General features: G+C 64.1%; 3 protein-coding genes across 3 annotated transcripts; all 3 read right to left on the bottom strand.

Moving 5' to 3' along the window:
- Positions 1–12: 12 nt before the first annotated feature.
- CHLRE_13g573450v5 (uncharacterized protein) lies at positions 13–17,338 on the bottom strand. The gene is made up of 34 exons (XM_043069413.1): positions 16,874–17,338; positions 16,473–16,708; positions 16,103–16,333; positions 15,354–15,672; positions 14,942–15,049; positions 14,589–14,677; positions 13,927–14,101; positions 13,436–13,579; positions 13,065–13,170; positions 12,600–12,712; positions 11,758–12,166; positions 11,428–11,549; positions 10,509–11,134; positions 8,738–8,813; positions 8,258–8,329; positions 7,611–7,676; positions 6,679–7,368; positions 6,398–6,481; positions 5,798–6,088; positions 5,442–5,591; positions 5,076–5,167; positions 4,733–4,822; positions 4,216–4,379; positions 3,944–4,039; positions 3,521–3,608; positions 3,171–3,221; positions 2,668–2,863; positions 2,375–2,428; positions 2,010–2,151; positions 1,608–1,734; positions 1,191–1,340; positions 856–932; positions 466–581; positions 13–305 (listed from the first exon to the last, which is right to left on the bottom strand). Exons 1-34 carry the CDS (start codon positions 16,895–16,897, stop codon positions 276–278), a joined length of 5,604 nt encoding a protein of 1,867 aa, XP_042917388.1. The 5' UTR covers positions 16,898–17,338; the 3' UTR covers positions 13–275.
- A 413-nt stretch (positions 17,339–17,751) lies between these two features.
- Positions 17,752–20,709, bottom strand: CHLRE_13g573400v5 (uncharacterized protein). The gene is made up of 5 exons (XM_043069412.1): positions 20,623–20,709; positions 19,924–20,122; positions 19,605–19,777; positions 19,283–19,423; positions 17,752–19,016 (listed from the first exon to the last, which is right to left on the bottom strand). The coding sequence occupies exons 2-5, from the start codon at positions 20,111–20,113 to the stop codon at positions 18,792–18,794; spliced, it is 729 nt and encodes a 242-aa protein (XP_042917387.1). The 5' UTR covers positions 20,114–20,122; positions 20,623–20,709; the 3' UTR covers positions 17,752–18,791.
- A 107-nt stretch (positions 20,710–20,816) lies between these two features.
- Positions 20,817–25,211, bottom strand: CHLRE_13g573351v5 (ribosomal protein S16). Its single transcript, XM_001693443.2, has 6 exons — positions 25,180–25,211; positions 25,044–25,067; positions 24,883–24,940; positions 23,881–24,021; positions 22,895–23,039; positions 20,817–22,459 (listed from the first exon to the last, which is right to left on the bottom strand). Exons 1-6 carry the CDS (start codon positions 25,189–25,191, stop codon positions 22,411–22,413), a joined length of 429 nt encoding a protein of 142 aa, XP_001693495.1. The 5' UTR covers positions 25,192–25,211; the 3' UTR covers positions 20,817–22,410.
- Between the last annotated feature and the right edge of the window lie 130 nt (positions 25,212–25,341).

Genomic DNA, 25,341 nt, shown 5'->3' with positions numbered 1-25,341 from the left:
GACATCAATTAAGCAAAGGGCGTCTTACATTGAGCCTCCCTCTGTGTCTCCCCGCTACCAGACCGGCCGTGACCCCACCTGTGGCACGCACCACGAAGCTCGCCCGTTTAGGTCTGCACGTCGCCGCAATAATATTTCCCAGCTTGTCCATAACTACGCATCTTGCAAATCCAAACCAACTGCGCCAGCGATTAGACTCATCAGCCGCACACTCCGAAACATGCACTCCAGAGCTACAACTCAACCCACCCTGGCCCCAGCTTCCCCCCTCTGCTCTACCCAAAGGTCGCCGCCGCGGCGATGGCCTGCACGGCCAGAACGATACAGCGGACATCAGTTAGCAGCTTGTAACCACTTAATATTTATCATGTGCCGAGTACTGTAAGCACATGCAGATGCAAGGCTACTTCGAAGCCTCGCCTGACGGCAATGCCTGCTGCAATACCGCTGTCGGCACTCACTCACCCTCAGGTCCTCCAGCAGCTGCTGCGGGCTGCTGCCCACCGCCTCCGCCGCCTCGGCCTGCTGCTGGCGGCTGAGGTGCGGGAAGCCGAGCAGCAGCTGCCCGTCTAGCAGGCCGCCTGGGGGTGAGAGGCATGGGGGTGAGAGGCATGGGGGTGAGAGGCCTGGACGGCGCCAACAGGAATGGAAGGGGCAGCGGCATGGTACTGATGGTACGGTAGTGCCAGAGCCGGCACGTGGGCTGGACACGTGGTCCAATGCATTGCGGGCTCATGTATAGTGGCTGTCCCCCACCACGGCACCACCCGCCCGCCCGCCCGCCCGTGGAAAAGGCACCAGAAGCCCCGGTTGTGTTGTGCCCCACTGTAAGGACCCCTTGCCGGTACGACTCACTGTTGTTGCGGGGCGGCAGCGGCGCGCGGTGGTGCTCGCCGCCACCCAGCGCCTTGGGAATGCGGATGAAGCGGTGCCTGTGCAGGTGTGTGCGTGCAGGCGTGTGTGTGTGTGTGCAGGTGTGTGTGCATGTGTGTGTATGTGTGTGTGCAGGTGTGTGCAGGTGTGTGTGCACACACGTGGGGCCGAGGCAGTGTGGAGGGCGCATCGCAGTGCCCGGACCGAGCCGGGCGGCCCCCTGGTGCTCCTGCTCCTTCACACTATACACTGCAGCAATTTGCTGCGTGACTCAGGCTCCGCCCCGCGCGGGTGTTCCCCGCATCCTCACGGCGCACCTGAAGGAGCGCGGGTTGAGTCCGGCCACGTGCGGCAGCGTGGCGCTCATGTGCGCCTGCAGCGCCGCCAGCCGGGCCGCCGCCTGCGGGTCGGGCACCGGCGCAACAAACGATAGCCCGCCCTCCGCACTGCCGCACAGCAGCGCGTGCCTGCGTGCACGAGGACGTGTGTGTGTGTGTGTGTGTGTGTGTGTGTGTGTGTGTGTGTGTGTGTGTGTGCATCCATGGTGAGAACAGATCTCTGTGATTTGGATGCGCGCACGAGCGCCGCGCACGCGCCCCGACACCGCGCCGTGCAATGCAGCGAGCCCCGAACTGGGTAAGCCCTGCCCCCCCTCACACACACATTCATACATACACGTCATGAACATATAGCAGCCCCTTCTAATGACGTCCCAAAGAAACCCTGGTGCGCACCGGTTCCGGCCGTCCCTGCTGGCCAGCTGCACACTGGCCGCCACGCCCACACGCCGCGCCACATGCAACAGACCCATGGGCGCCAGGCGCTGGCCCGCCCAGAACTCCGGATTGGTGTCGCGCTTGCCTGCATGCACGCACGTGCACCGGTGGCGCAGGTTGGCACGTGTGGCGTTTGCTGCTATCGCGTGTCAGCATCACACGACACGAGGAGCCCCAGATTCGGTGGACGGCCGAGCAACCGTTCCGCCAATGGGGCAGGATCAATGCCCTGGTTTTAGGCAGCAGGTGACACCCACCACCACTCCTAGCACCATAACTCGGCGCAAACTCCGCACAGACCCAGCCCTGACGCCCCAGCCCTGACGTCGCAGCCCCGCGCCCCTCTCCACTGCCGCGCACCATAGAACTCCATCATTTGCAATGTGCCGGCCGCGTCGGCCGCCAGGAAGTGCAGCTTGGGCTCGGCGATCACCACGCCGCACGTGAGCACGTCGCGGCCGTCGAAGTCCTTGGACATGAACTCCAAGACACGGCTGGCGTCCTGTTGGCGCGCATTGGGGGTGGGCGGGACGGGTGCGGGGTTACATTCGTGATTATTCAGGGGTGAGATGGTTTCGCAGGGAAGAGCCCGGGGTCGAGAGCGGCGAAGCGTGAAGGGCTGAACACAGGGAACACAGGAATTGCATGGGAAATCGCCCAACAACCCAACAAACTGACAAAATAGTAAATGTGACAAGTAAACATAGCGGACGCAAGCGTCTCACCGAGTATCGCAGGAAGAACAGGCCCTGGTGTACGTCCGAGGCCAGCAGGTAGTCCTGCGCGGGGGCCGGTGAAGAATGTGCCGCCCCGGGAGGGATGGCCGCATGAGATCAGCGACTGAAGTGCAACACTGATTGCTGCTGCAGTGCTGCATTACAACCCCCAAACCCCGCGCATGAAGGAGCGGCCGGGTCCCGCCGGAAGCCGGCCTCAAACGCAACCCCAACCTTAACTCGAAACCTTGATCCAAACTGAATCCCAAACCGATTCCCCAAACCCAGAACCCAACACCCACCTTGACGGTGACCAGGCCCGTGGCGAGCGAGGGCAGGTCGAAGAAGGCGCGTTTGTCCAATGAGCCACCACCAGATCCAGATCCGGATCCAGCAGCAGCTGCTGCTGCTGCCGTCCCGCCGGCTGGGCTCTTCCACTCGTACATCTCAACGCGGCTGCCGCACGTGACCAGCAGCTGTGACTTGAACTCCTGCACGCTGCGGTGGTGGTGGTGGGGAAGGGGGAGGGAGGGGGGGGGGTCAATACCAGTCCAAACCAATGCGGACCCAAAGCAAAAGAATGAGGGGGGGAGGGGAGGGGCGGAAGGGGTGGGCATTGGAAGGCGGCGCCAATTGCGTTTGTCGTGGGTGGCAAGGGTGTGGCAGCAGGGAGAAGTGCGCATGCGCGGCTGCTACGTCACAGCCAGCCTACATACTTCGCTGCTGGCGGCACACATGGCACCACGACATCCCGTGTCACGTGTCCACCAACCCACCCACCCTCCCAGCCCAGCCCTCCCAGTACCTCGTGACGGCCGAGGCGGTGTCACGTGCCGCCACCAGCGTGGCACTCCACCTGCGGTGTACGGCAATACGGCAACACGGCGACGTGTGTACCGGCAGCGGCGGTTGAAGCGGGCGGGTAGCACATGAACGAGGGAGCCGCCGGTCACACGCGCGTGGGGCACGGCCACGCCAAACACCGGCGGCTACCAGCATCCCAACCAAGGTCCGCTATCAGACTCTGGTCCCGGTTGGTTTGGGATTGGTAAATAATATGACAACTCAAGCTCAAGGCAACGCCACCCCTCCCCCTCGCCGCCCACCCCCCGCGAGCTGCTGCTGCTGCTGCTGCTTCCGCTGCTGCTGCCCCACCTCCTGCTCATGTTGCCGCGGCCCTGGTCCACCACCTCGGCGGCCACGCTGTACAGCAGCAGCCGGCCCAGGCAGGGGTAGTCCTCGCCTGCAGGGGGTGGGAGCGGGATTCGTGATTTAAAGGAGGGGGGGTTCAAGGCACGACCAGTGCGAAGAACGCGGTGTTGTAACGGGGCAGGGAGCTGGGAAGGGGAAGGCTTGATGCCCAAGCCCAACGAACAGGGTATAGCCGTTCATGCAAACGGTGTGTCTCAAACGTGCCGAGGGGGGAGAGAGGATCGGAAAAGCGGTACCAGGGCGACACGCCTGGAGTTTCCTGATGTCCTCAGGTCTCCTTTTACTTCACACGACAGCTTGGGACTGACAGCCACCCCAAGCCCAACCCAATCAAAACATGACCCCCAGACCCTTGCACAGACCCACCCAGCGGCGTGCCAGTGCCCACTGCCAGCAGCGTGTCTGTGTCGCCGGTGGTCGCGTTGCGCAGGTAAACAAACTTCAGGCACAGGGCCTGCTCGCCTGCAGAGAGGCAAAATGAGCAGGAGCCGACAGAGCTCTTTGAGCGTGCACAGAAGACAGAACGAGGGATACCAACGCGGTCGGTGCAGGCAGGAGCACCGTCACTGCGTCCAACACATGACGCACAGCGCATCAACCCTGTCGCGGGATGCCGTCCGCAATACCGTCACACGCACCCGGCGGCAACAACTGCGACACCCACAGCCGGCCCCCCGCGTTGGGCTCCAGAAGCCGTAGCTCCCACGCCTCCTCCTTGCCGCGACCCGCGGCGGCGGCGCCCGCGGCGGCGTAGGCTGCGGCGGCGGCGGGGTCACCGCCCGGCTCCTCGGCAGGCCGGGGCCTGTTGGGGTTGGAGGGGACATGCGGCGGTCACTGACTGCAAAGCCGTCGGGAAAGGGAAAGGGCGTGGGATGGCACAGCACGCCGTACCGTGTACGTGCACCGTACATGACAGAACCGATCCGTGTCGTGCCAGGCCTGGCTGCATGACCGTCCCCGCTGGCTCCTGCATTTTCCTGACACATGGTCTCCCTCTTCCCTCTTGACTTCGCTTCCCACACCAGCACTCCTATCCCTCCCCAAATCTGTTGATTCTGGGTTGGACCATACCGGTACACACCCATCCGCCTAATATCATCCGCCCCGCTTTCCCCCTCCGCTCTTTCCTACTTAAACATGAGTGCAATGCCCCACCTGCTGGGCGCGGGCCGCGAGGTGATGGCCGCCACAATGCCCGCCTCCCTGAACCAGGCCAGCCGGTGCGGCGTCACCTTGAGGGGCACCCTGCCGGCATGGCGCGTGGGGGGTGGGGGCGGTCATGGGTTACGAGGCGTGGTCTGGTGTAGTGCGGTGCGATGTAGTGTGGCGTGGCGTGGCGTGGTGTGGCGTGGTGCGGTGTGGCATTGGACTCGGTGTGTCGAGGAGGCGCACGTGTCACTCAGAGGCGTGACTCTGCGGCGAGATGACAAAGCCCCCTCCCGGTCTCACACACACGCTCCCCTCCGCCTCTCCCTCCCCTCCCCTCCCCAGGCCGCACCTGCGCGTCGCCCACGCGCCGTCCAGCCGCGTGTGCGGCGGCAGGCAGCACACCTTGAGCTGGCCCCGCGCCGAGCAGGCTGTGATGAAACCCTGCGGAGACGGGGGGCAGTCGCATTCATGCTTAATTCAGAAGAAGCGAAGTTGTCACCAGGCACAATTGCGGGGCAGGACAGGCGGACAGGAGGAGAGGAGACGAGGGAGGCGCCGGGGTAGGAGTTGGAGGAGGTAGGTGGATACGGTACGGATATGCCAGCGAGGCACGGCAAGGCATGAAGAGTGGCGCATGCCTCCTGGAGCTGCATAAAACAGCACACGAAGATACGCAAGCCGCACTGGCGATCAGCAAGGGTCCGGCCAAGCTCACCAGCGGGCAGTTGACATTGTGGAAGGGCGTCAGCGCCGCCACCGGCCCCTCACTCCACATGGCGTGGGCCGCCAGACCGCCGCGACCCGCCACCAGCCACAGCGGTCGGGCGCCCGCCACAAACACACCGCTGTGGTTGGCGCCGCGGGCCTGGCGAGGACGTCATGGCGGGAGGGTGGGAGGGTGGGTGGGTGGGTGCAGGTGTAGAGTGGGTATGGCAAAGCAGCTCACGCAAAGGCGGACAGATTGGCTGGCAGACGGCACAACCAAACCATATCAGGACACCTTCCCAAGTGGCAGCAGTAGCACCGGTATGTCAAGTCTGTACCTTGCGTATCGGGCGTCCCACCACTCACCCGTGTTAGCGGATCGGTGTACGCGATGTGGTCGAACCGGATAAGTCGCGGCCCCAGAGCCACAGACCCCGCGCCCTCCGCACCGCCGCCACTCGCCTCAGCTGCGCCCGACGGCCCCAGCGGCGCCGGCGCCTCATGCGACAGCGTGTCCAGGGGCAGCCGCCGCAGTGCCAGCCCCGAGCCGGTGTTGCTATTGCCACTGCCACTGCTACTGCCCCCGCCTGCGGCGCTACTGCCACTGCCGCCGCCGCTGCTACTGCTGCCGAGGTGGAAGCCGTAGGGGTTGTACGCCTGTGGTGCGGGGGACATCCGCCCATGAAACCAACAGACTGAATAATTCACAAGTTTTTAGGAGGCAGCATGGCAGTGGCGCGCTTGAAATCTGTGGAGAGCAGGCTGAGTGGCTTCGCCCATGCGAGTCTGCGAGGCGGCTCGCATTTCCGTGGCCGTTGCGCCCCTGCCCCCCCCCCCTCTTGTGAATTCATCACTCCATTCTCCATGGACGGTTTCCCCTCCCCTGCCATTCCAACTAGCATATCATGAATGCCACTAAACCCCCACCTCGAGGCCACGTGGCCACCGCCCCCCCCCCCTGCCCACCTGGTATGCCAGCAGGCAGCCCGAGGCCGTCAGCGCCAGCAGCACAGGCCGCTCGCAGTCGGGCACACCGCCCGCACAGCCGCCCTGCAGCGGTGCAGGTGCGCGCGTGCGTAGCGTGAATGGACAAGCCAGGTCTCGGATGATCCAAACGACACACTGACCGTCGACACACAGGCGCGAATGAACGCATGCTGCTAGACAACAAACCCTTCTAAATGCTGCCAGCCGCATGCGGTGTACGAGCGTCGCCACGCAATTGCCCAACACCACTGCCCACTCACCCGGAATGCATCCACGCGCATCTCAACCACCGGGTCCTCCATGCTACTGCCACCCGCGCCGCCCTTGCTACTGCCGCCCGGCGCCGCCGCAGCCGCAGCCGCCTCCGGCTGCTCCTCGGCTGTAGCAGCCCCGAACAGGTCCGCCATGGCCATCATGGCGGCTGGGCCCGGCAGTAGCACCTGCTCGCGGCCCGACAGCCCGCTGCTACTGCTGAACACCAGCCGCATGGACGGCAGGCTGTAGCACTCCAGCCGCCCCGAGCGCCTGCAGATCCACAGGAACTTGCTGCTGCTGCTGCTGCTACTGCCGCTGCCGCCGCTGCTACTGCCGGCTCCGCCGGCGGGCCCCGCCGCGCCCTCGCCTTGCTCCTCCTTCTTTACACCCCCCTCGCCGTCCTCGCCCTCCCCTAGCCCCGCCTCGGCCTCCTCCTCCTCGCCCGCCGCCCCTCCCCCCGCCTTCCCCCCTGCACCCGCCTCCGCCCCCAGCCCCGCGCCCGCCGCCATCCAGCCGCTTTCGTCCAGCTGCAGGCAGGCGGCGGCGATGCGGTGGCTGGCGGAGCGGGCGGGCGCCGCCAGCAGCTGCTCGGCAGCTGCCCCCGTCACCAGCCCCAGCGTCATGGACAGCAGGTCCGCCTCCAGCAGGCAGGCGGTGCCGTTGGACAGCGAGACCAGCACGTAGGGGTCCGCCACCTGCGGAGGATGAGGAGGATGGGTTGTAGATACCAGCCCACAGTAAAGCGAACCTTATGCAAAAGGGCGAGGGGGAGTCACATTCACGATAAGATAGGAGGGGAGGAGGAGGAGGTGTTCGACAGGGCACGCGCTGCTTGGAACACCATGTGTGTGGGTGTGTTGAGCAGCAGGTATACGGTTTCGCAGACGCGTGGGCTTGCGAATCCAATACTGGCAGAAGCTTCAAGCCTCGCCCGCACCTGCATGTGTGTGATGGTGGGGGGTGCCACGCCCGGTCGGCTGGCCGCCGCCACGCCGCCCAGTGCCTGTGACGGCGGAGATTGGGTGTCACCATTGCCAGTAGGGGGAGGGGCACGGGGATGAGTGAAGGAGTAGGGTCTGCTGCGAAGGACAGGCCTGTTGCGTTGCTCCCGCCCTCGGACCCCCCTCTCCTCCGCGCTCTTTTGCATAGGTTTGGTTAAGTTTGGGCTGGTATCTACAATCCCCGCCCTCTGCCCCTCCCCCTTTCCCAACCATCTTTACAGCCCCCCGCCTCTTTGTTTCCCAAGATTGTCCCCCCTCTGCCCCTCCCCCTTTCCCAACCATCTTTACAACCCCCCGCCTCTTTGTTTCCCAAGATTGTCTACGGTGCATCACTTCCTTAACTAACCATGACATTACCCCCCCCCCCCCCGTGCCTGTCCTGTGCTGTTGTGCGCGCCACCGAGCCTGGGCGGCGACATTTCTCGCCGGCGCCGCTCGCCCTGCTGCTCCACGACGCCTCGGCCCCAATCCCATAAGTATTATCGCTTGCAACTAACGCCTCTGCCTGTGCTCCGCTCGTATTTGATGGTTTTGGTTTAGTTTGGGCTGGTATTTACAACTTGCAACCCCCCCGCCGCCTTACCTGCAGCTCGCTCAGCGGCAGGTCCTGCACCAGCGACATGCCCTCCAGCAGCCGCACACCACCCGGGCAGGCCTGGGGGTGGTGGTGGTGGTGGTGAGGGGCAGAGGGCAGGGGGAGAGGGGCAGCAACATGGCGGCAGACAGCGAGGCAGCGAGGTAGGCAGTGGGTGAGGAGGAGGGTGGCGGGCGTGGGTGATGCGGCGCGCGGGTGACGGGCGGTTGACACCCACACACACGTGCCGGACACCAAACACGTCGTCCATAACACACCCGTGGCATACCCGCACGCAACATCGCCCCCCCCCCCCGCCTCTGAATCACCCATTGGTGCAGAGTTAACCCCTCCCCCCGCCTCACACAGGCACACATCTGCACGTACACAACCCTCCAGCCAAACGGTTGACACACACACACACACACATTTGCACGTACACGACCATCCAAACAAACAAACACGCGCGCTGTCCCGCAAACCGCCCACCTGCACAATGACTGCGTTGTGGAACAAGTTGCCGGCGGCGATGGTGGGCTGGTCGGTTATGTACTCACAGCCGGGGCTGTGGGCGGGGGCGGGCGTGCAAGGTGGGTTACACGGTTGAGGAGGAGCAGAGCACCAGGAAAGGTGGGTTGGGAAAGAGTGCATAGCGAACCGGCAAGCTAGAGCAGCAGTTGGTGGGGCAATGCTGACGTTGATGGAGGCGAGTGCTTGGTGGCGTGCCAGCAAAGCTGCGCGTGTGTAGCGACGTACGCGCACCAGCCCCTCACACACACGCAAACCCAATGGCATACCCGTACCCATACCCCCACTCCCACGGCCCCGTCCCTTCCCCCCATCCCCCACGTCAAGCATAGGCCACGCTCTCCTCCACGCTCTATTGCATTGGCTTTGGTTTCGTTTGGGCTGGTATCTACAACCCCCCCAAACACACACACACACACACACACACACACACACACACACACACACACACACACACACAACTGACACAGCAGCTGAACGCATTCGCGGTCGCGACAGCGGCCGTGCTGGAGGTGGAGACTGGCGGAGGGAAGGGCCTGGCCCCCAGTGCCGCATCGTCCGCAGCGGCGGCTGCAAGCCGCCCGGCGCCCCCGCCGGGCGGGCCCAAAGCCGCCGCTGCCCCACACGCTGCGCCTGCGGCAGGAGAGGCCGCGAGGCCGAACCCGCCGCAGCCGCAAGCGTGCACACACCTGCCGCCGCCGCCACGGGCGATGGCGGCCAACAAAATACTGCTTCGTGGCGCAAGCAGCGAGCAGGCGGAGGCGATGGCGCGCGGCGACTTCTCTGCTCTGGGCCTGGGAGAGGGCTCGATGGGCATGTATGAACGTCGGTGGCGGGCTAGCAACGCGGGTCGCGTTTGGAATGTGGAGGTAGTGGTGACCAGGGATCAGCGGGCGGCCTCCATCAGGGCTGCGGCGCAGATTAAACACACCGCAGGCGTGACGGTGGCCCCCTTCCTGACGCCGGAGGGGCGGGCAGCTAGGCGCGCGCGGCAAGCCCAGTTCGACAGCCTGGTGGAACGGGGTCTGCAGCCGTACTGGCGGGGCACGGACATCGTCACTGAGGAGGGGGACCGGCGCTGCGTACACCCCGTGCAGTAATGCACATGGCGGATAACTGAGAGGGGCGCGCATTGTGTGTGTGTTTAAGTCCAGCGGAAGTTAGGCTTGTTGGGAATGCAGGGCTAGGGCACAGACGGTTTTGGTTATTGATCCTCTCTCTCACTTTGTGGCTGCCCTTAGGCATATCCTGCCCTGTGGGGAAGGGAAGGTAGCTAGTGCCGGCGGGGTGCTTGTTTTGCGGTTGCTGCGGCCACGTGCCGGACTTGGACGGTACATGACTTTTTGCTAGGCGAACAAACAATGCATAGTGGCCAGCTGCCGGCTCGCAGCAGTGTTGATATAGACGGAGGTGCGGCTTCTAGGGCCAAACCGACGTCTCACAATATAGACAGAGGTGCGGCTCTTAGGGCCAAATCAGTGTCTAACCACAATAGATGGAGGTGCGGCTCCTGTGGCCAAACTGACGTCTAACGCTACGCGTAGGCTTGGGAGACATGTACTGCCAGACCCATGCGCGACAAACAAGGTGCTAATGCGCCCCTGGCACTAGCAACTACGGGTTGTCCGGATACACGATCACGTGATCTGATAAACAACTGTAAACCGTTGTCACACACACACACACACACACACACACACACACACACACACACACACACATACACACACACCTGGTGGTGACGTCGTCCAGCCCCTCGGCGCACTTGAGCACCATGGTCCGCGCCCTGCCCATGGTGATGAGCAGGAAGGCGTGGTAGCTGGGCTGACCCCCGCCGCCACCGCCGCCGCCCGCTCCCTTGCCCGGCTGCGACACAGGCACGATGGCGCCCGCCGCCGCCACTGGCTCCGGCGAGCGGCCGCGCTTGGCGCCCGAGGCAGCGGCGGCTGTAGCAGGAGCTCCGTCCGCCGGCTCTCCGGCTTTCACGGCTGTAGCAGCGGCGCCCTCAGCGGCGGCGGCGGCGGCGGCGTCTGCCTCCGTCCCCCCGGGCTGGGGCTTGACTGCCGCCGGCTTGGGGCTCGTAGCCCGCTCCTTGCCCCCCGCCTCTCCCTCGCCATCTCCCTCCGCCTCTCCCTCCGCCTCTCCCTCCGCCGCCGCCTCCCCGTCACCGTCTTCGCCGACCTCGGCCCCGTCTGCCTCCGCCGCCAACTCCTCGGCCGGGCCCCCGCCGTCGTCTGGGTCGTCGTCTGGGTCGCGGTGCCGCACTGCGAACACGCCGGCAATGCCCGCCAGCCCCACCTCAGTCACCACGTCAGGCACCAGCCCCTGACGCGCCAGAACCAGCGCGCCCGTCTGGCCCTGTGTGTGTGCGTGTGGTGTGTGGTAAAGAGCGCAAGGAAAAGTAAGCGCGAAGGATGTGTGTGCGATGCAGCGACGCGACGGCATACGGCTATAAGCTGCCCTGTGTGTGTAATGTGTGTGTATGTGTGGTGGTGGACTGGGGTTGTATGGTGGTTGATGTGGGTAAGGATGCGGCACGGGCGGGTGCAAGTCACACTTGGCAGGAGCGCACATCGACTGCTGCAGTCCGACGCCCACATCTCGCTACAACGCACGACAACGGAGTAACAAACACAAAGGCGCACACGCACCTGCCCCACACACAGGAAGCTGGTGGGCCCGCCCCGGCTGGCGCCTAGGGGGCCGCCGCCGCCGCCGCCGGCGGTGTACGGCGACACGGAGGTGTCCACGTGGAGGAGGTCGCGCACGGGGCCTGTCACATGCGAGTGCACATGTGCGCGAGCATGCGCAAGTGAGCGGTATGGAAGGAGGCACGCAGGACGGTGTGTGCAATGCGGTGCACAAGTGTACGCGTGTGTAAGAGCTGAAGAGAAGGAGGCGTAACCGCATGGTGTATCAGCCACGCGTGTGATAACCTGACACGTTTACGTGACCCTTCTCGCGACCCTTTGGAAACCCACCCAGTGACGGCAGGGAGTCCAACAGCCGCAGGTTAAAACGCTGCGGCCCCACGCCGCCCTCCGCCGCCGCCACCTTGGCGGCGGCGGCTGCGCCCGCCGCCGCCGCCGCCGCCACCGCCGCACTGCGATTGGTCAACGCCGCGCCGGCACCGCCGCCATCGCCACCCATGTCGGCCCCGCCCACACGCTTCTGACGCTTCGCCGCCGGGCCCTCCGCCGCATTGTCCGTACGCGGTTTTAACTGCATGAGTACGGAGTCGCCTGTCCAGGATCCAAGGAAGATGAGGCCCTTCGGTCCGCGGTACAAATCGTACGGTAGGTTGCCAGTGGCGGCGGCGGCGGCGGAGCCCAGGGCCGCCGCCGCCACGGCGGCGGGCGCGCGCGCCGCCGCTGCCATTGTGAGTCCCACCTGCACAGGGCAGAGCATTACAGCGGAAGGGCATTACTAAGATACGAACTGCCAGGACTGGACTACACACCGGGCACCAGAGGCGTCACGCGCAAGCCTTGGTCCGCTTTACCGCCACGCACCCAGCTCCAATGGCTGCAACTTGTGTCCCCCCAAACGCCGCAGCTCGCGTTCTTCCCGGCCCGCTCGTGTTCATGCCTTGCTAATCCGACCCCCTCTCCGTCTCCATCTCCAGGTCAACTCCCAGCCCCTCGCTCCAGTCCCTCCTGCATTCTCCAGCCCACCCCTACAACCCGTCGTGTGATGGGACTTTTTCACCGGGCTCGGGCACATTAACCCCCACCCCGCTCGCTCTTTTGCATTGGGTTTGGATTAGTTTGGGCCGGTATCACCTCCAACCCCCAGCTCCCGACCCTCCCAGCTGCCCCCCCACCATGGCTGTGGCCACCGGCCCTCCGCCTGTGCGCACAGCGGTGATGCGCTGCTCCGGCGGCACGTGCGGCTCCAGGCGCAGGTGCAGCGCTAGCAGCGAGCCGCTCTGCAGGCCTGTGGGAGGCAAGGTGGAGTGGGGCAGCGCGGTGTCAGGCTGATGACAACTGTCGTGAACTACAGAATGACCCCAACAGGGCCTATTACTTGCGAGTCATTCCCCTGATATAGGGAGAATGGGGTAGAGGTCGTATCACGACAACAACAATCATTCAATCATAACCCGTCCTGCAACCGCCGAACCGCTTCGGTGCTTCAGCTCGTCGACCCAGTCCTCCAAAGCTGGAGTAGTCAACCACGCCATGTCTACCTCGCTACACTTCTCTGTACTTCTCTGTACCGTCTTTGCAACCCCGACCCGGCCCCCACAGCCCTCCTCCTGCACCGCCTCCCTCCCCCCACGCCTCACCCAGCAGGCAGGTGGTGGGGCTGAGCCAGGCTGCGCTGGCGCCCGCCGCCACCGCCTCCAGGTCGCCCACCAGGGCGGCGGAGCGGCCCAGCGCGGGGGCGCAGTCCTGAGCAGCAGCAACGGAGGTGAGAGGCGGGAGGCGAGAGGTGGGAGGTGGGAGGTGAGAGAGAGGGACAAGGGAGGCGAGGGGTGAGAGGCGAGGGGTGAGAACATGCGCAGAGTCCAGCCTTTCCCCGACTTCGGAGTGATGATGCTTTGCTAACATACACAAACACAATTACACACGCATACACGCACACACACAAACACGCACACACACAAACACGCACACACACACACACACACACACACACACACACACACACACACACCGGGTGCACGTTGAGCGCGAACTCCGCCGCCATCCGGGCCGCGGTGACGGAGGGCGCCTCGCGGGCGGGGTCGAACACCAGCGGCGGCGGCGCCTCGCCGGGCAGAGCGGTGGAGTTGAGGGCCGCCGCCTGGGGCTGGGAGGCCTGGGGGGTGGGGTGGCGTGGGGGTAAGGGGGGTAGGCATTCTTGTGAGCGGTTGGGGGATTGGCGATTTGGAGCAGGAGCAGAAGCAGTGAAGGAATGGCGCCACCAGCACTCTTTTGCATGGGGGCTGGCTCCCCTCCCACCGCACGCACCGCACGCACCGCACGCACCGCACGCACCGCACGCACCGCACGCACTGGTCACCCACCTTACTACCCGACCGCATACCCCGCCTGAGCATGCCACAATGCCCACCCTTCCATGTTGTAACCTATCTACACGTCCACCGTGCCCTACCGCCGTGCTCGACCGCTGTGCTCTGCCCCTCCCAGCCCCAGCCCACGCACCTGCGACGTGAGCATGACCAGGCTGGGGCTGAGCACCAGCGCCGCGGGCCGCTGCGGCAGCGGCAGCAGGCGGTAGCAGTCGTAGGGCAGGCCGGCGGCGCGCCACAGCACGGTGTGGCGCTTGAGGCGCAGCGACACGGAGATGGCGGTCAGGCAGCACGTGTCCTTGCGCTCGCTGGGGGGTGAGCCAGGGGGGTTGGGTGGGGGCCACAGGGGGGGGGCGGGATGGGGATGGGGATGGGGGCCGGGTGAACGGGAGGTGGAGGAGGCATGGCTAGTTGCCAGGACGGCGGTGGGCAAGGGGCAGGGGTTTGTGGTGTGCCAGCCCTGCGGAACCAGCCCGGGCCCCCACGGCCACACGCATGCGCGCCTCTAGACGTCCGCAACCCCGAAACAGTGACAATGCGCCTCTGAATGCACCGTAACAGCACGGGTTGGCCCCACCCAACCACCTCCAGCCCCGACCACCGCTAGCCCCAACCACCTCCAGCCCCGACCACCGCTAGCCCCAACCACCTCCAGCCCCGACCACCGCTAGCCCCAACCACCTCCAGCCCCGACCACCGCTAGCCCCAACCACCTCCAGCCCGCGTTTTTCTCCCCCCCCTCCGCCCCCCGGCCCCCCCCCCTCCGCCCCCCCCCTCCGCCACCGGGCGCCTCACCGCAGGCGGCCCGCCCAGGTGGGGTCGGGCTCGTGCAGCAGCAGCAGCACCGGCTCCGTGTAGCCGTGAAGGAACACACAGTCCCGGACCTGAGGGAGGCAGGGGAGGGGTTACATTCATGACTAGTTAAGAGGGGGAGGGGGAGGGGGAGAGGGAGGTTCCAGGCACGACTAGTCGTGGGCAGGAGGTTACAATTATACAAGCTAAGGAAATGGTAGACGGTAGGAGAACAGCCATCGGGGGGTGCCGTACGATAGCCGGGATGCGTGTCAGGACCGGTGCAAGGCTCTGGGTTTGGTTCTCGCAACCCCCCGCCCCACATCGCGGACATGCGCCCGCCCCTCGGCCCCCACCTCGCGGATACCCATCATCTTGTGTAGGTTGAGCACATAGCTGTTGCCCACAGCCGCCGCACTGCCCGCGCCACCCGAGCAGCCGCTCAGAGCCTCCAGCGCCTCACCCTGTGTGGGAGCAGCAGCAGGAATGGAGCAGCAGCAGGAGGGGGATGCACTGTTGAGCCCGATCCGGGCAGGTGCGGGGATGCTTCTCGACTCTCAGTGCAGGGCGCAACACGCAAGTAGAACACAATCGCCACCACGACCATTTCATCTCACCCCGCTCGCTCTGCACCATCTCGGCGTCCCATGCTTCTTTCAGCCGATGGCGAAGCCCAAACCCCTACCCCACCCAGGCACCCACCCCACCCCACACCCAAACCCCACACGCCACACCCACACGCCAAAACCCCCCACTCCCTCTCCCCACCTCAATGGCCGGCACCAGCGCCAGCTGACAGAAGTACATGACCACTGCCGCACACCGACCCGCCGGGTCAGCCACCACACGGGGAGGCAGCGGCACCGCCGTGCGCGCCTCGCGCTGCTGCTGCCCCTGCCCCTGGCCCTGGTGTTGAGGGCCCTGGTGCTGTTGGTGCATGGAGTGGGGCGGCGGCGGCGGCGGCTGTGAGCCCGGTGGCCCGGGCGGCGGCGGCGGCGGCGGCTGGCCCCCCTGGAAGAAGTGCATGGAGGTGGTGCGCAGTGTGTGGTGGCGCACGTCCCACTCCAGGACAGACAGCTTGGCGTCCCTGTGCGTGGAAGGGAAGTGTAGCGGAGCGGGGCGGGGCGGGGGGTGCGGGGGGTGCGGTGTGCGGTTGTGTGGCAGTGAGGCGCGACAGAGCAGGGCAGGCAGCCGCACGGCCGCGGCGGTGCCGGCCTCCTGTACGCCCATGCCAGGCACATGAGCACGCACGCAAAGAGCCCTGCAGCCGCAACCACGCACACGCACACGTGCACGCAGGCGCATACCACTCCTCGTACTCTACCACACACACACACACACACACACACACACACACACACACACACACACATACAAGTGTTGACCCTTCCCATTGTGCTTCCTAACACACGCGCACACACACACACGTATACACACACATACACACGTACATACACACACATACACACACACATACACACACATACACACGTACACACACACGGGCCCAGCCGCACCTGAAGGTCAGCAGCAGCGCGTCCCGGCGCCTGGGACTACCACCGCTGAGCACCGCCAGGCTCTCCACCGCCCCATGCAGGTGGCAGCTGTACACCAGCTCCAGCCGGGCAGCGCCCCCGCTGCTACTGCCGGTGCTACCGCCGGCTTTACCGTTGGCGGTGCTACTGCCGGGTGCGCCTGCATGGGCGGCGGCGCTGCTGCTGCTGTCGACGTCGCCGGCGCCGGCCCACCTGCGGTGCAGTTGGGGTGGGGGTGAAGTGGTGTGGCCACGCCGTACCCGTTTACACCCCTTTCCTCCTCGTAATCACCGTACAGGACTGCCGAGGAAGGGCCGCCTCCTACCTCCAACAACCAACCTGCCGCTCTCACCTGACCCGGTATATCTCCAGCCGGTTTACTCGCACCACCACCAGGTTGGGCTGCTGGACCGAGGGGGCGGGGCCGGCCCCAGCCCCTGTCGCGCCGCTGCCGCGCGGCCCTGCTGCAGGGCCGTGCTCCGCTGCTGCAGCTGCAGCGGCGGCGGCCGCTGCCGCGGTGCCTGGCGGCAGGGGCGCATGCGTGAGGTACGCCGCCTCGCTTTGGGTGACGCCGGTCGGCGGGTGGCACTGCGCGGCGAAGGGGCGACCGGCGACGTGAACATGGAAGTGCACCAAAGCCGATGTGCTCAAGCAGTGTTCATTGCATAACGAACAAGGATAACCAGGACGGCAAAGTCCACACAAGTTTCGGTGAACCAAATGCACGCGCGGGTTTCCGCCAGCGAGCCGCACCTCTCTATAAATGCATGTGCTCATATTTGAGCGTATCAAGGTCAAGTTTTTGTATGATCTATCTACACCGCATTTTCTCAGAGACTTCTTTGCGGAACTACCGCGTTCGCTAGATTACGTCGTTTGTAACGAGCGTGGCAATACCTATGTTAATTATGCACGATTATCTTCAGAATCGCATTTGCCAGTGCTGACTTGCATGCGACGCCTGGGTTTGGCACGCGCGGATACCCAAGCGCAGATGTGCGGCTGCCCGGAACTCACCCGCTGTCTCGCGAGTTCGGGCCGAGGTCCGTGGCTACGCGCTGGTATCTAGTGGGGGAACGTGTCAGCAGTTTGCGCTCAAATGCGTTCACAAGTATCGGAAGGTGGGTTTCCCCTTGGTGTGGCGATGGCTCCTTTTGCCCCTGCAGATGCCAGCCCGGGAATCCCCGAACTCAACCCAACTCCCCCATACACGTTCGTATTCGTTGATGTGTGTTATACGCGTGCTGATCTATGGCTTGTCAAGCCGCCTGCCGGTCTGGTGCTGCCGGTGTGGGGTGTGGTGTGCCCTATCGGCCTATCTGCCCTCAGTGCCCTGGACTTTGGCGCCGCAGCACGTCACCCTGTCACCCCTGTCATCCCTAAGATACGCTTCGTGCGGAGCCTAATGCAGTGTTGCGACGGTCGGCAGCCAACGAGGGGGAGAGCTGTTTTCCTTTGGGCCGGAGGAGGTCCATCAGGGCGAGGGTGCGGTGCACCTGTGATAGTCGGACTGTCCCTTCTAATGTTGCATTCACAGAGCCACAATGCTGTCTGTAGCAACTGGCAGAGAACCTTGCTGGAGATGCCGATTGACTTTCAGGTGGGTGGGTAGGCAAGGCTATGGGCTTTGTACCATTTGTCCATTACACAGGCAGCGCGCGCATACGGTGGGGCCATGCGGCGCGCTCACACAAAGAATAAAGGGTTGACGAGGTGAGTGTCCGTAAAGCATCATAATCCCAGTTCAATTTAAAGTAGCTGCATGCGGCTCCTAGCCATGTATGCGGCGTATCGCTTATTCGAGGGTCAGTCTGAGGGCCCCATGTGCATAGCCAGGCGTCATGGCGGACCCATCCAGCACGCAGACATGGTAGCCGGATCACACACGTGCCATTGCAGCTCAGGCTTGGGCGCCGGCGTACGGCCCCGCAAGCTCCTGCCAGTTCGCGCACGACACGCAGTCAACCATCCGCACAGCCTCCATATCCGCTTGTTATTATCTAAACTCCTGAGGGTCAAGGAAACCCTGTCACGGCGTTCCCAAGCGCGGGATACTGCCGTCCCCGCAGCAGCGTGCAAGCAAAGCACAATAATGCAACTGCTAGATCCCACCTCTCACGTATCGGTAATGCACAACAACCTATTCGCCCTAATGCTCCATCTCAGACGACTTCCAATACTAGCAGTTTGCCCACACAGGTCCGGGCATTATGCACTCGCTCAGATTGGTGAACTCGATCGCGCACCTCAACCCCGTCACCCCCGACATGACGTGCGCGTGTGTCAGTGCGGAGCTCTCTCGCAGCCGTGATTGCAGTTTGTTCTCACCGCTCGCAACATAGCTTTGCTACACATACCTCAGCGTTAAGCAAGGATGCGCATGCACATGACACAGCAGCCGTCTCCAAACCATTCCGCTTCTGTTGCTGCCGAGCCGCCCGATACCTTGCAAGTCCCTCGTGCTTCCGCTGACATGCGTCACATGCAGCGGGCGCACTCGCACCGCTGCAGAGCGCCTGAAAATTTGGATCAAGCACACACACCAGGCCCGCACACAATCGCACAGCGACGTCTGCCAGGCGAGCCGTCCGCAGCGCCCAATGCCCTACAAGAACTTCCGCAAAGTCCCGGATTCGTCTGGCTCACCAAACGGCAAACGCGAATACATGATTTACTCGCGCTTGTCCAGGAAGTAGCCAACGCCGGCGTAGCACGCCGCCACGCTCAGCACGCGGGGCAGGAAGAAGCTCAGCACGGGGGCGTGCGCCGCCGCCTCCAGGATCACGCCGCCCACGCCCAGCACGATGAGCACCGAGTTGATGGGCAGCTTGGGCAGGCCGTTCTCGCCAATGGTCCAGCCGGCGCCGCTCGAGGCGTCGTTGGTGGTGTCCACGACCTGAAGAACAGGGAAGAGGGAAGCAGGGGCGAAACAGCACAGGTGGCGGTAGTGTGAGCCGACAGAGCGGCAGAGCAGGAAGGGTGCATCGGCATGGCTGGTGTGTCAGGTGATTGCGGGTTGCTGTCTTTAGCTGTGAGCGCCCGCTCTGGACAGCTCTGACACGCAATCTCTTTAGTCCCCCAACGCATGATGCGACTTTCTTAACGCCTGGATATTTTCTAATATTGCATGCTGCGTTCTGCGCCTGTTCACCCGTGGCCCACCTTGAGGGCGGTGGGGATGATGCGGGTGAAGGGCACGCGGATGGCGGCGCGGCTGTCAGAGGCCTTCTTGGCGTTGAGCACGGTGCCCTCCGGCGCCAGGGTGTTGGGGTCCACCGAGGGGGCAGACAGGATCAGGGTCATCTGCGTGGAGGAGCAGGAGCGAGGTGGAGGATTAGCGGGGTGGGCAATGGGGCGGACGCGCGTCGCAGAATGCGTCGCACACTGCAAGCGGCTGGCCTAGGACTGATGCCTGCCGCAGCTGTGATGATGAATGACGGTTAGCGTCGAAGCTGTCATGCGTCAACCCGACCCGTCGACCCACCATGTACGCCACGCCGGCGGCGGCGCCAGTGGGCTCCAGCAGCAGGCTGAACAGCACGTTCAGGCCGGGGATGGAGTGAACGATGGCGTCAGCGGCGATGGCAGCGCCGATGGGCAGCGCGCCCTCCACCGTCTGGATGCGCTCAATCTCCTTGTCCTTGTTCTCAGAGGTGACTGTGGCGCGGCGCGGAGCAGTGAGCAGGAGGTGGTTAGTTGGGGAGAGGCAGTGAGGGGCGCGGGAGGGCTGTGGGCCATACGTGCGGTGTGCAGCCGCGAACCAAGGGCGAAGGTTGTGCCGTGGCTTCATACCGGTAACTCACAGGTGGTCACGGCCGCGACGGCAGCGCCGGCCAGGCCACTGCCCAGAATGTTGACGAACAGGTTGGTGTCCTCAATAGCCTTGGTGGCCACGCGGCGCGACGACACGCCCGAAGCGGGGCGCAGGCCGACGCGGGCGCTGGCGCGAGCAGCGCGCGCGGGCAGGGCGGGGCAGGTCTTCGCGGCCAGCATCCTTCTTGTCTGCGTAGAACGGGGGCAGCGCATGGCCATTCAGAAAGGCTCGGCGTTGTGAAACAGGCACGGCACTGGCGCAAAGAGAAGCCGGCGGAAGCGGTCGCGGCGGCATGGCCTTCCAGCAGAAAGGCAAGCGTGCTTTCTAACTATTCACGCGGCAGACGGCATGACCTTCAATGTTGAAGGCGTCAAACATAACGGCAATGCTGATCCAGGTGTCTCAGCAAGCACCCGGAGGCCGGAGTATCGGAATCGTTTTCCCGCGGGGCCGCGACACAAGATCCTACACCGCTAGGCAGCTACATTATGTCGACACTGGCTGTGCGGTTGGAGGATCCGCTAGGATCAGAGCGAGCACACGCACAGCGACAAGGCGACGGCCATGCAAGTCAAATGCCGGTCGGCTCGGGAAAGGAAAGTTGCGCACGGCCATCGTCGACCTCGCCCATGCTGCTGCTACATATTCTTCCGGTCCAAAGCGACGGCACCGCCACGTCCAAGCTCACCTTTGTGGAAGTGTCGGGACTGTGCAAGGGGTGTTGTGAGAGCACTGTGCTCTGGGGCTAAAGTGGCAGGCGAGAGGTAATTATTTCACAAATGACGGTAATACACAGGAAATCGTGTTCACGCAAGATATGGGCGAGGGGACAGGTCGATCTCTCGTACGGCAAATCGCTTAGTTCACGTCGTTGGTCGTTTCTTCAATAGTATCATATACAAAGCAGAGCTCACTGCAGAGCTAATCATGCACGGTGGGCATACAGGTTCATTCATACCATTCCGGGGGCCCGGTGAGCTTTCTTCGGAAGCTTTTTGAAAAGGTATCGTTTCTGAAGGTTAAATGCTCCCTACTGAAAGCGAATCACTTGCTTGGTATAGATGAGCGAACAAACGCGCTCGCGAGTGGACATGTCTGGCGCCGACATGTCTGGCGTTCGTCTCTGTCCCGAGGCTACTGCCACAAGCTAGGTGCTATTGCAACGAGCTAGGTGCTGACTTTACATACTGACGGGCGTTTGAGGTAGAGACGCAGTTATCCTGGTGGCTGGGCATCCAGTAACCCCTCGCGTGCACCCTCAGAAGCGGTAGCGCCTGTCCCCTGGGTGGTGTGCCCCACCATTGTGTCCTGCTGCCCCAGTGCTGCCAACCTACACTACAAAAGACTTCCAGAGGTGGCCTCAATGCTCCATCGGATGCCATGACTGTGTTCATGCGCCGCATTGTGGGGGAGAAACGTTTGATCAAGTGGGTGTCTTTGTGCGCGGCTCGTGCGCTTCAGGTACACTGGCTGTGCGATGGGACATTGTTTAGGCAGGTTCAGGGGTCCCGTAGGGTTGCAGCTGACGCTCAGACCCCAGCAGATGGCAAACAATTTGCAACGGCAGGGTAGGGACACTGGCTGTCGAATGTAACCACACACACCAGTTGCTGTCAACGCCACGCATGCCTGTCACTATGCACGCCCGGGGAGTCATCATCGTGTTTTGTGTGTTCGACCCTGGGCTAGTACAGTACCGTAGTATGTATGCCGTCTAAACCACTTCGGTGCCGCCACCCATACATGACACACGGTGCGTCCGGCTCCATGCAGCTCTCCGCACCGCCGGCTTTCCTTGACACAGTCACTACGGAACGCCTAGCACCGCCGCTGAGCAGGAGACCAAGTAGGGGGAAACCCGTGGTCCCCCTGGCGTAATGCGCTGCTGGCTTCCATGCTAGACAGCCGCACCTTTTGCTGTCGGTGCCGCAGGTCTGCGCAACTGTGTCGTGGAAGTGCAGCAAAATGCGACGAACGCTGAGCGCGGTCGAGGAGAGCTGCTCGAGGCATAGGTCACTCTGGTGGACTCGCACCCACAAGCTGCAGCGGCACTTGACGCTATTTCACCAGTGAGTTACACCTGGACTAGACGGCGGTTCGTCCAGACGCGTTAAACCTCTCCCTCCCCGGCCGGCTCGCCAAGCACACGCGCCGAGCCGAGCCGTCGCCCTACGCCGCACTGGCTCAGGCGACCGCCGGCGCCCGCCGTACCCCGCGGGCCGCGCGCGCCGCCGCCGCAGCCGCCAGCCGCTGCGAAGCGGGCCCACGACTGCGCCACCCCGCGCGCCGCCAGCGACTAGCCGCCGCCGTCGCCACCGACGCCCGGCGGCCGGCGCGCCAGCCACGACAACACCACGACGACACCTCCGAAAGCGCCCCGGCTGAGGAACCAGCTGGGGCGAGCCACGCACCGCTGCGCCGCCCAGACCCACGCCCCCGACGGCGGCAGTTGCCACGTGGCATGCGGTCGTACCGCTTAACGGTACGACTTCTGGAAGCGGGCGCGGGCACCGCGACCACCGAACCTGTGGGCGTAAGGAAATACACGAGGAGAATAGCCGGTCAGCCACGTGGTCAGGTGTGCGGCGTTGAAAGGAAAGCTTGCGGGACGCCGTGTGCGGGACCCGGGATGCGACCCGTGTCAAGAGCAATGTCTTTGCTGACCCTAAAGAACTCCCTGGGCTTGTGTTTTAGCAAGAAGCTCGTTGCGTCATTGCATCCCCCACCATTTACCACGCATCCCTCCCGCCATTCAATGCTTTGGGCGTCACTCATCGCTCGTTCTTTGCAAAAGCTTTCCCAAACCCGCCTCCCCAGCATTCGCGGCGTCCCGGCACAAAGCTCCAGCGCAACCACTTGGAGCCCGACCCATCGGCACATTCGTTTTCGCCCGACCTCCAACCCCCCAGCAGCCCCTCCCTAGCGCCCCAAGCCCCCCCACGTCGTCCCAGAGCACCCACTTCTTGGGCTCGCAGCGGCGGGGGTCAGCCACCAGCAGCGTCCTGTCGAACTGCAGGAGCGCGTCCTTGATCTGCTGCTTGCTCTGCTCGTCCACGTACTTCTGGTAGAAGGCAACCACGGCCTTGGCGATGGCCTGGCGCAGAGCTGTGGGGTTAAAAAGCAGGAAGGCATATGAAAGAGAGGTTTAGAATGCGGATGAGATGCGAGGGATGTGTTTCCGCGTGCTATGGGTTAGGGTCCGGTGGCCAGGAGCCAGGCCGCCGCGGCTCCTCCAACGCAAGCTCCCATGCTGCTCTGAGCTGCAGTCATTTGCGTGACTGGGTGCCACAAATGCTTGCGTTCCGGGCGAGCTGCTGCAGAGCTGCTCCCGGCGCCCACGCCCCGCAGGCGCCCCGCCACTCGAATCGTTGCGGCACATCCCGATGATATGCCGCCCTCTGCTGCAATGATCCCTGGTACTCGCCGCCGCCGCCCCCCCGTGGCGTCGACACGTTGCGCCACGCGGTTCCCGGTAACCAACGGCGGCGGCAACATGCGGCCCCGCGGCCACGTTTGCGGCTTGCCATAATATGCTCACAATCCTTCGCCCGCAGAGCCTCTGTAGCTGCTGCTAGCTACGGTACTGCGCCATGACGCGCCATTTGCATGGGCTAAGCTGCTGCGCATACGTCCGCTCCCCCGGCCCAAGCCTGCTACTCCCGCAGTCACCGCGCTGCTCACTGCACTTTTCTCCAGCTCCAGCTGCTGCTCCACCGGCCGCCAAGCCGCGCCGCCTCGCCGCTCTGACCTCGTCGCTGCTCAGGCCCACGCTTCGCCAGTTTGGTGCTCAGCAGCGCTCGCACGAGGTTGCCGCGGCCGGGCGGGGGGCATCGTAATCGATACCCGTAGCCATGCAATTCCCCCATAGCCATTCCGCCCGGCATGTCCCACGTCACACCCCCAACCCCTCCCTCCCACTTCCTTCACATGTCGAACTTCCACGCACCGTAGATCTGCGACACGTGGCCGCCGCCCTTGACGCGCAGGCGGATGTCCAGGTTCTTCACCTTGGCGCGGCCAATCACCAGGATGGGCTCAAACACCTTGAAGCGCAGAGCCTCGGGCTTCACCAGCTCCAGGGGCTGGCCTGTGGTTGGAGATGCGTAATATTGGGACGTCAAAGGCAGGTGCGCGGGCGTCAGAGGAAGGGAGAAAGCTGGATACGGAGTGGTAAGGGCTTTGGTATGCCGCGTACAGGCTGTGCAACGCGCTGGGGCGCTGTGAGCCGTTGAGCCACCAGGCTGGGCAGAGCTGGGCTGGACTGGGAGGAGGACAACCGTCCTGTGGGCTGAACTGTTTGGCGCTGCTGCCACCAGGCTCGCTGCTGCGGGGCCGGGCGTCTGTGCTGACGGCCTGTAAGCGCCGCTGCACCCCGTGCAGCGAGGGCGCAACCCCGCCCCCGCCCAGCAGTCTCCTGCGCACTGCGCGCCTCCAGCCTCCTGCCCCCACTCTGACGCATGCTGCGTCCCTCCAGCAACTCCACATATGGCGCTGCTGCCCGCGCGCCAGAGCATTCGCTGTGGTACAGCTCCGGAGGCTGTGTCCGCCAGTGCGGCACAGTGCTTCCCCGTGTTCTGCGCCATGAGCCGACGGCTGCCGCCCAGGAGCCATAACTGTTTCGGCGTGTAACACGCCAGCAGCATGCCTGATCAGTTATTCGGCTGCGAGCTCGCAGGACGCGAAGGCTCTGTCGCAGCCGATGGCCGGCCCAGCGCTCCCGAGCCAGCACATTTGATTCCACCCCGCTTCCTGTTTGTGTAAAGACTCCTTCAGGCCGCTCCATATACGTCTGACTGCTGCGCCGCAGCATCCGCCGCCCAGCCTCGCCCGCCGCCCTGGTAGAGCCCGCGCTGCTACTGTGATGTACCCTGGGCTCTTGCTAGAGCCTTTGTCCTTCGGCTGCGCCAGTCCTGGCCATTGTTGAGCGATCCACCGGCTTTGCACTCACCATTCAGCTTAATGAGGCCGCTGCCCTGCTTGCAGTAGGCCACCGCGACGGCGGTCTTCTGCAATGGCATAAACCAGCACAAGGCGAGCGTTCAGCGCTGTTCCCCGTGACATTATGCCCGGCCGCCGCAAGGAGCCATCGCAACCCAAGGCCCGCCTCACCTTGCGGCCGAAAGTCTGCACCGACTGTTGCATCCATGCCAGAGCAGCGTAGGCACGGGGTATGGGCAGAAGGGCACAAGCCGTCAGCATGTGTTTTGGCGGCACTGCCCCGCCCGTCGCTGCTCCTTATGCCTACCTGGGTCGCCATTTTGGCAGCCTTTCTTTTCGCAATGCGGAAGAGGAATTTTCCTGGTCGCCAGCGCGAGGTGTAGCCCCCCGCTCGCTACCCGAGTGGAATGGGGCCCCATGGCTTTTCCTGCCGAGCCCTCCTTCCCGAAGGACTGATAATGCAAGCTAT

This window comes from Chlamydomonas reinhardtii, chromosome 13 (assembly GCF_000002595.2).
Source record: "Chlamydomonas reinhardtii strain CC-503 cw92 mt+ chromosome 13, whole genome shotgun sequence".
Classification (NCBI taxonomy): Eukaryota; Viridiplantae; Chlorophyta; class Chlorophyceae; order Chlamydomonadales; family Chlamydomonadaceae; genus Chlamydomonas; species Chlamydomonas reinhardtii.
The sequence above is the reverse complement of the archived record's forward strand: the minus strand, read 5'-3'. Positions and strand labels throughout refer to the sequence as shown.

Coding starts and splice junctions, on each gene's coding strand:
- CHLRE_13g573450v5 (XM_043069413.1), bottom strand. CDS start 16,897: ATGAGCACATGCATTTATAGAGAG. Junction 12,713..13,064: donor CCCCACCACCTGCCTGCTGG/GTGAGGCGTGGG, acceptor TGCCTCCCACAG/GCCTGCAGAGCGGCTCGCTG. Junction 8,330..8,737: donor ACAACGCAGTCATTGTGCAG/GTGGGCGGTTTG, acceptor CACCACCCCCAG/GCCTGCCCGGGTGGTGTGCG.
- CHLRE_13g573400v5 (XM_043069412.1), bottom strand. CDS start 20,113: ATGCTGGCCGCGAAGACCTGCCCCGCCCTGCCCGCGCGCGCTGCTCGC. Junction 19,778..19,923: donor CGTCGCGGCCGTGACCACCT/GTGAGTTACCGG, acceptor GCCGCGCCACAG/TCACCTCTGAGAACAAGGAC. Junction 19,017..19,282: donor TCATCCCCACCGCCCTCAAG/GTGGGCCACGGG, acceptor CCTGTTCTTCAG/GTCGTGGACACCACCAACGA.
- CHLRE_13g573351v5 (XM_001693443.2), bottom strand. Junction 23,040..23,880: donor CCACGTGTCGCAGATCTACG/GTGCGTGGAAGT, acceptor TTAACCCCACAG/CTCTGCGCCAGGCCATCGCC. Junction 22,460..22,894: donor CGCCGCTGCGAGCCCAAGAA/GTGGGTGCTCTG, acceptor TTACGCCCACAG/GTTCGGTGGTCGCGGTGCCC.